Here is an 8,766-nt window from a genome sequence, read left to right on the forward strand (position 1 = left end):
CACTCACGGCAGGTCTGAGCCAGAGATGGTGAGCAGGAAAGTCAGCTAGAGGGAACTGGAAAAAAGCTGGCTGTTGGGCCCATACCCTTTTTTGCCCCTTTTGTAGGAGCAACCAGGAGTGCTGGAGGACAACCCACCTTTGGCTGTTTCCAGGCTCCTCACTGCCCTCTCTTAGCAGAAGAGGCACCCAGTGAATGCCTGATAAATGCACCTATTAGTAAAAGAAGCAATTCTCAAATCTGACCACCCACTAGCATCTACTAGGGAGTTTAAGAATCTCTTTTAAATTTTTCATTTATTTAACTAGTTTTTTGTCTGCACTGGGTCTTTGCTGCCGCATGCAGGCTTTCTCTAGTTTCGGCCAGCTGGGGCTACTCTCTGGTTGCAGTGCTCATTGAGGCGGCTTCTTTTGTTGCGGAGCATGGGCTCTAGGCTTCAGGGCTTCAATAGTTGCGGCACGCAGGCTCAGTAGTTGTGGCTCACAGGCCCAAGAGCATACAGGCTTCAGTGGTTTTGGTACTCAGGCCTAGTTGCCCCATGGCATGTAGGATCTTCCCAGACCAGGAAGGGAACCGCAGTCCCCTTCATTGCAAGGTGGACACTCAACCACTGGACCACCAGGGAAGCCCACCTGGGGAGCTTGAAAAACTATCCTGATGACTGAGCTCACTTCCAGAGATGCTGACTGCATTGATGTGGGACTGGGGACGGGAAGGGATTAGCACGTTGGTATATATATTTTTTTAATCACTGGAAATTTTTCTAGTTGCAGAAATCCCTGAACTAGCAGCCTAGATCAGACAGAGGTTCTCAACCTTGGCTGTACATTGAAAACACCTGGAAAGCTTTTAAAAACACCTGGAAAGCTTTTAAAAACTGGTGAATCTCCAACCTAAAGATTTTGATTTATTTAATTGGCATGCCTGGTTATTATTTTTAAGCTTACAGGTGATTCTAATGCATAGAACCATTAGGATGAAGTTGGGACCTCTTAGGATGAGAGAATGAAGTCGTCAATATAGTCATTGCAATAACTTTAAATGGAGTATGACTAAAAATATTGAATCACTGTGTGGTACACCTGAAATTGATATAATATTGTAAGTCATCTATAATTTAAAATTTTTTTAAATAAATGACGAGGGCATGAGTGAATCTATAGTCCTACACATCACACTTAGAGGCATCCGGTATGTGTGTGAGTATGTGCATGTGTGTGTGTATAGTTGATGAGGTAAAGCTTATCCATATCATTTTAGCATTGTAGATCGATGGTGGCCTCAACGGTCAGGCCACTCAAGAAGACTCTTCTCTTGCTCTCCATTCATCCTCTGCTTTTCTGGTCTCTGCCTCACCTACACCCTACTCACATGACTATCCAGTCCCATTAATCATAACGTTCTTGCCCCCTGCCCCAGCCACTTATTTCCCTGGTTAACTGATGAGCCAACCTGACGTCAGTTCCCCCTGTAAATGGTAGCCGCCTTCTTCCTTGAGTAGTGAAGACTGTTGCTGCGTTCAGCCTCCCATCCGGTGTCCACGGTGGGGTGCAGTTCAGGGCTTTGCTTCAGACTTGTAAGATTCCCTACCCAGTAAATCACTGATGTTTTTGTTGCCATCTCTGGGCTCTTTCCTTGGTCTCGTGGCTGGGCAATTATGAGGCTTGCAGATTGGCGGACTATAGCCCAACAGAGGCCCATAGAACAGAGAGGAAGGGACTCGTGTTTTTCTTTTGTTTTGTTTTAATTTTCTGGCCTCGCTACACCACATGTGGGATCTTAGTTCCCCAACCAGGGATTGAACCTATGCCCCCTGCATTGAGCGGCAAAGTCTTAACCACTGGACCACCAGAGGAGTCCTAGGAACTGAAGTCTACTGGGTACCAGGCACTGGACTAAATGCTTTAAATGTACTTCCTTGTCAAATCCTCACAACAATCCTGGGAGGACAGACCCACAGAGGATCCTATTTACAGAAGTGAAGTCAAGAAACCCAGAGGTTAAACGACTTGCCTGCAGTCACATAGCAAGTCAGTGGCAGAAACAGGACCAAACCCTAGTTTCCAGAAGCTAGTTCCACTCCCAACTCCCAGTGAAATGATTGGCACCATTTGCCTGTTGGCCTGGCCACCATTCATCCCCAGAGCCTGTCTGGCATCTACTTGAACTTAGGTAATAAGCATCTCTGGGGGTGTGGGCAGTGCTGTCCAGGCCCAGAGCTGTGGGAGTGATAAAGACCACCCAGGAAAGGTCCCCCAGACCCAGTCAGTGGAGGTCTTGGTCCCAAAGAGTTTTCCAGGGCATACTTCTAAGGACAGAGGAAGATTGGCTGGACAGGCACCAAAGAATGTCAGCTGGCTGAAGGGAGCCAGTGCTAGGAGCCCAGAGGCCAGGCTGAGGACGGGGCAGTAGATACACAGGGTTCCCAGCTGCCTTTCCTTAGGAATAAAGGACTGACTCATTCTGACCTTACAACCTTCCCACATTGTATTTAACAGGAAGTGAAATTATTTTTATGAAATGAGCTCAGATCATAATCGTGACCCCTTCACTCAACCCTTGGCAAAATAAAAAGTTGGCCACCCTATGCTGGTATCTCCAGCTGGTTGATGGGTTATTGGTCCAAGAAATCACAAAATCTAGAGACTGAAGGTTTCTCTGGCAGGTTGGGGGTGGACACCAGCTTGCAGTAGGTGGCAGGGTGGTTGTGGTGGGCAGATAGGCGAGGAGGTGGCATATTTTTTTTAGATCGGTGCTCATTTCAGGACTGGCGGTGGCAGCATCACCTGAGAGTTCAGAAGGCAAATTTCTGGTCCCTACCTCAGACCTACAAAATCAGAACTTCTGGGAGTGGAGCCTGGCAATCAGGATTTAACAAACCCCTGTGTGTGCGTACTAAGTCTGTTCAGTCACGTCTGACTCTCTGCGCCCCCATGGACTGTAGCCCACCAGGCTCCTCTGTCCATGGGATTCTCCAGGCAAGAATCCTGGAGTGGGTAGCCATGCCCTCCTCCAGGGGATCTTCCCAACCCAGGGATCGAACCCAGGTCTCCCGCATTGCAGGCGGATTCTTTACCAGCTGAGCCACCAGGGAAGCCCAAAAGACAAGGTGGACAGGCAACGCCCCCTCCACCCCCGACAAGGGTCTTTAAACCTCCACACCAGAAACAAATATGTGCACTTTCTGCTTTGGCTTCTTCCAGTCCTCGTGTGCCTGTAAGATCCATCTATATGATCGCATACAGTTGTAGAGCCCTCATTCCCTCCACTGCAGAGTACTCCCCTATGTGACCACACCACTCACTCTCCTGATAATGGATATGTGAGCTTTCAAATATGGGACTGTTCCAATTCGTGCGCTTCTTATGAACACTCTAGTACGTGACTGTTGGGCACATACCTAGCCAAGGGAATTTCTGGAGACTGGACCCTGTTTAAATGTTGAGAAGGATCCCGTAGAGAAGATGTGAAACTACAGGAGAGAAGGGGTCAGTGAGAGAGTGAGCTCCCTGGGAAAGCAAGAGGCAGGAGGTGGGAGGGCTCGGGGCCAGAACCAGAGGCAGAGAATGGCTTTCCGACTGGAGCCGTGTGAAGGTGGGTTTGTAGCTGGGGGTTGATATGGGGCGGGGGTGGGGGGTCTTTGTGTCAGCTTTGATTTGTTACGTGAAGAAGGAGGACAAGTAGTCTGCTGAGAGTGTATGGCAGATGGTGTGGGGTTTGAGGCCCTCATAGTAGAGTGTGGTTAGGAGAGAGATGACTGGAAAAGGAATGAGACTGCGGCACTCTTTGGAGTTACGTAACTTTGCCAGAAAACAGCTCCTCGACGTGAACCCCAGAGTGGAGGAGTCTGGGAGCACCTGGTTTCCGGGCTGGGGCTCCCCAAGAGGTCTATGGCGCCACCTACTGGACAAGATGTTCATGACATGCCCAGGGAGGTCCTGATGCCTTCACCACCCAACTTGCTTCCCCAAATAGGGAGGCCCAGATCCCTGGAGTGGCCTCAGGCTGAGCCTTGACCCCAGTCAGAGACCAGACGCTCCCCCATACAGGAACCTAGTCACATGCTGAGCCCTGATCCAAGTCTATGTACTGCTGTCCTCTCTCCCCCCTGTCCCTGAATTACAGCCTGAACAGGAGAGCTTTAGAGGCTGCACCCCTAAAGGGGGGCTTCCCCAGTGGCTCAGCTGGTAAAGAATCCGCCTGCAATGCAGGAGACCTGGGTTCGATCCCTGGGTCAGGAAGATCCCCTGGAGAAAGGAACAGCTACCCGGTCCAGTATTCTGGCCTGGAGAATTCCATGGATATAGTCCATGAGGTCACAGATTCGGACATGACTGAGCGACTTTCACTTTCTTTCCTTCTAAAGGGAGGGGCCGACGGATGTCCTGGGTCTCAGGGCCTATGGCTGTGGCCCCAGGACCAGGCTCCTCCTCCCCTGCATCCCCTAAACCAGGACCCCTGCCACGAGAGCCCCTCAGGCCCTCTGCCTTACTGGGGCGGGCTCACACACAGCCTCCCTGGCCCCATGCCCTGCCCAGACCTGTTCTAGATTCCACACCACCCTTCCCCAGGGCTCCTCCACCTCCCACCCACCAGCCCGGGCAGGGCCTCCTGAGATTCAGCCTGGAAGACCGGCAGGCAGGAGGGCAGGCATCGTGGGACCATGGAACCCGAAGCAGGGCCTGTACTCTACCAGAAGCTGCGGGTCTGGGAGCCGAGCTTGGAGTCCGAGGAGGAAGAGGAGGAGATTTCGGAGCAGCTCATTCCAGATGCTTCCGGGCCCCACGACTCCTCTGGGTGAGTCAGGGAGGGGTCTGGGCACCCAGTGACTCAGGCCTGAGGCTGGCGAGTCCCTCCCTCCGGAGCCTCTAAGGAGGGCCAGACGACTTTCTGCTCCGCCAGCTCCAGGAACCTTCTAGTTGAAGGTGGGGACCCCCCCTGAGCTGCAGCCCCAGGCCTGGCCAATGCCAGTCAATCCAAGGTCTGTGCGACTGAAGGGACATTTGTACCAAGTCAGCCCTGCCAGCTGTTCTGCCAAAGGCTCCCAGCCCCCACCCCCTGGTGCAGGAGGCACCTGCTGGGCAGGTTGGTTCTGGCTACACCTGGCTGGGCCCGGCTCCTGGAGCCTGCCAAGTCCCGCTCAGGCATCCCTCCGGACTGGCTGGACCCTACCTGTCCAACCCCTTCTTCTCCAGAGACCTTCCCCAAGCTCCTTCCCATTTCCATGTCTCCATTCACAAGGCTGTGTCTTCTGCCAGGAGAACCTTTCTCCTTGGCAAACTTTTCCTCCTCCTGCAAGCAAGACCAAAGCTTTTGGGAATTAGTCCCTGGGTTCTCCGGGAGTTTGTGGGTATCCTCCTGCCTGGCCTGGCTCAGGACATTGCTCTTTGCAGGAACAAGCCTGGCCGTCTGCCCGGGGCCTGGGCCCAACTGGTGGCCACCCTGCTCTTGCTGACCGTCGGCTTCTCCCTGGCCGTGAGGCAACTCTGCAGCAGTGGTGCCTCTCCAGGAGCCTTAGGCGCTGGGGCCCCTCCAGCCAGCGGGCACTCCCACAGGCCTGGCGTGTACCACCACGGCGCCATCATCAGCCCAGCAGGTCAGTGCTAGGAGTAGCTCAGGGAAAGAAGGTGGGGGGGGGTCACTGGTCCCAGCTCCCCACCTCAAGACAGTCCCCTCTCTCACTGCAGCTGAGTGCTCCCGCCTGGGTCGAGAGCTGTTTGTTGCTGGGGGCAACATCGTGGATGCTGGAGTTGGAGCAGCCTTGTGTCTGGCAGTGGTCCATCCTCACACCACAGGGCTAGGTCAGTAACCCACAACCCCAGACAGCGACCCCAACCCTGGGCCTCAGCAGTGACCTGGAACTCGGGCAGTCAGCAGCCCTGACCTCAAGGCTGGCTGGTGAGCAGGACCTAGGACTTGGGCAGTAGCCCCACCTCTAGGCTGTGACCCTTGATCCCAGATCAGTGTGATCTTGACCCCAGGCCTGGTTACTGATCCCTATCTCCAGGCCTGGTCAGTAACCACTAACCCCAGGTTAAGCCAGTGACCCTTCCCCTGGGACTACCGAGTGCCCCTGACCCCTGTGTGACCCCTTTGTCTCCTCCCAGGTGCCACGTACTGGGGCCTCTTCCACAATAGCTCCTCGGGCAACTCCACTGCCCTGACATCGGGCCCAGCCCGGACCCTGGCCCCCGGCCTGGGGCTGCCCTTGGCTCTGCCTGCACTGCACATGCTGCACACTCACTTCGGCCGCCTGCCCTGGCCACACCTGCTGGTGGGCCCCATCTCACTGGCTCAAAAGGGCTTTCTGGTGGACACATCCCTGGCCAGCGCCCTGGCAGCCCAGGACACCAAGGGCCTCTGTCCACTACTTTGCCATGCTAACGGGACACCCCTGGGCCCCGGGACCCGCGTCACCAACACCAAGCTGGCGGCTGTGCTCCACAAGGCCTCGCTGGCCCCCACCCCAGACCTCTCCGGGGATGCCCTGCTGAGTCTGCTGGCCGAAGACCTGGGGTTGGAGGGCCCCTCAGTCGGGCCCCGGCCCACCTTGGAGCCAGCCCTGCAGCTACCTGTGCCCCAGGGCATCCTGTTCACCACCCCCAGCCCCTCAGCTGGCCCAGAACTGCTGGAGCTGCTGGAAGCATCTCTACAGTCCCCAGGGCCCAGCCCTGCACCCTGCCCAGCACTCCTGCAAGCTGCTGTGGCCCCCGGGAGCAGTGTCCTGGCCACCGTGGACAGCGGCGGCTCTGTCCTCCTCCTCACCTCCTCGCTCAACAGCTCCTTCGGCTCTGGACACCTGTCCCCAAGCACCGGGGTTCTACTCAGCAACCTGGTGGCTGAGTCTGCAGCTGGCGCCTGGGCCTGTCCCCTCATCTTTCATCGCATCTCAGATGACACAGAGGTCGATGTGTTGGGGCTGGTGGCTTCAGGGACCCCTGCAGCTGCCAGAGTCACGACTCACGCTCTGCTCAGCCACCTGGCCAGGCCCCAAACCCCAGACCTGCAAGGACCAACAGAGAGCCCCAGAGCTTGTGGCCAGGGGACCCTGCTCCAGGTGGCAGCCCACTCAGAGCACGCCCATGTCTCCAGTGCCCCCAGTGGCTGCTGCCCCTTCCAGGGGTTTTAAGGTGGGGCAGTGTCTGGCAAGGGTGGACAGGAGTCGGGGGTCTCAAACCTGGAGGCAGGGGCAGAGAGCCCAGCAGCAATGGCGTGCATAAAGAGTGTGTGTCCATTATGTGCTCACCGCTGGCTCAGGCCCTCACCTCCGGCCTGATCTGTCGTCTGGACTTGCGTTCCAGCTCTTTCTTTAGCTAAAGAACCTGAGAATAATGAGGAAAGAACACCAGGAACCTGGGGACAGCCTTGAGTTCAGATCCAGCTCCGGGAAGGACAGGTGGAAGAAAGCCATACCCCTGCCAAGGCTCTGGGCCCCTGGGCAGAGCAGGCAGATCCTGGGGGCATGCTGGAATCTCCGTGCTCCCTCCAGGCCACACCACTGATTTCCCTCAACCAGGCTGAAAACAAAATAAAGATCAAGTCTCCTGGATGCCATGTGCCACTCTCGCTTCTTGGTTAATTTCACATCAGCCTTTGAGGCATCTGGGCTCCGACCACAGGGAACACAGGCAACTGCCACCCAGGGATGCAGAGCCAGGCTAAGGTCTTTCTGCTCCTCCCTGCTCTACTCCCCTGCCTCCTGGGGCAGCACACATACAAGGTAAACCAGCTTTCACTTTCTGAAACTGATAGAGCAAGGCAGGGGTTTGAGACGGTGACTAGGAGGTGTCCCAAGGGGGAACAAAGTGGACTGGAGCTGGATGTGTGGTTTCAAGTCTGGGGTTGGCCCTCACCTTCCCACCTCCAAGAGGGCTGGGTTCTCTCTGAACTGCAATCCTCCATAAGTCAATTCTCAAACCAAGAAACGGGTGGCCATTAGGACTCCTGCCCCACATTGTAAAATGAATATATCTCTGACTTACTAGAACTCAATCTGGCCACCTCCCTCTCGTTGCTTCACCTTCCCCCCCACCCCGCCCCCCTCCCCTCCTGCTCCCAGGCAAAGAATTCCTCCCCTAGCCCAAATGGTACCACAGTCTACCCACTTATGTTAGCCCCAAGCCTAGCATACATCCCGCTTCTGTCACCTCCCACCTGTTCCAGATTGGCTGGAATTTTCTCAGCACTTTGGTTCCATCCAGCTGGTATTCCTGCTTCTACTTCTGCTTTCCTTCAATTCATCATCCACACAGCAGCAGAATAATCTATTAAATGTGTAAATAGGGGAATTCCCTGGGGCTTTCCTGGTGGTTCAATCGGTGAAGAATCTTCTGGCGATGTTCCATTCCCCAGTCGGGAAGATCCCCTGGAGAAGGAAACGGCAACCCACTCCACTATTCTTGCCTGGATAATCCCGTGGACAGAGGAGCCTCACGGGCTACAGTCCGTGAGGTCACCAAGAGTCGGTACACGAGTGAACGACTAACACTTCACTTCACTAGAGGTACAGTGGTTAGGACTCGGCTCTCTCACTGAGGAGGGCCAAGTTTCCATCCCTGACCCATCCCTGGTCTGGGAAATAAAATCCCACAAGGCGGGGGGCGTCAAGGGGAGTTACGTAGGACCAAGGCTTGTGCCTGCATAAAACCCTCCGGTGTCCCCTGGAGAAGGAAATGGCAACCCACTCCAGTATTCTTGCCTGGAGAATCCCATGGACGGAGGAGCCTGGGTCGCAAAGAGTCGGATATGACTGAGCGACTTCACTTTC

At 55.1% G+C, this 8,766-nt stretch overlaps 1 protein-coding gene across 3 annotated transcripts; it reads left to right on the plus strand.

Annotated features, from left to right (window-relative positions):
* Positions 1–4,512: 4,512 nt before the first annotated feature.
* On the plus strand, positions 4,513–7,548 carry GGT6 (gamma-glutamyltransferase 6). Of its 3 annotated transcripts, none has more exons than XM_043477468.1 (4): positions 4,513–4,796; positions 5,393–5,595; positions 5,669–5,800; positions 6,107–7,548. In XM_043477468.1, the coding sequence occupies exons 1-4, from the start codon at positions 4,663–4,665 to the stop codon at positions 7,126–7,128; spliced, it is 1,491 nt and encodes a 496-aa protein (XP_043333403.1). In that variant the 5' UTR covers positions 4,513–4,662; the 3' UTR covers positions 7,129–7,548. The 3 variants fall into 3 exon arrangements, with proteins under 3 accessions (XP_043333403.1, XP_043333410.1, XP_043333418.1); XM_043477475.1 differs by having other exon boundaries at positions 5,687–5,800; XM_043477483.1 differs by having other exon boundaries at positions 5,687–5,804; positions 6,698–6,842.
* Positions 7,549–8,766: the final 1,218 nt, after the last annotated feature.

The sequence above is a fragment of the Cervus canadensis genome, chromosome 1 (genome assembly GCF_019320065.1).
Source record: "Cervus canadensis isolate Bull #8, Minnesota chromosome 1, ASM1932006v1, whole genome shotgun sequence".
In the NCBI taxonomy this organism is placed as follows: domain Eukaryota; kingdom Metazoa; phylum Chordata; class Mammalia; order Artiodactyla; family Cervidae; genus Cervus; species Cervus canadensis.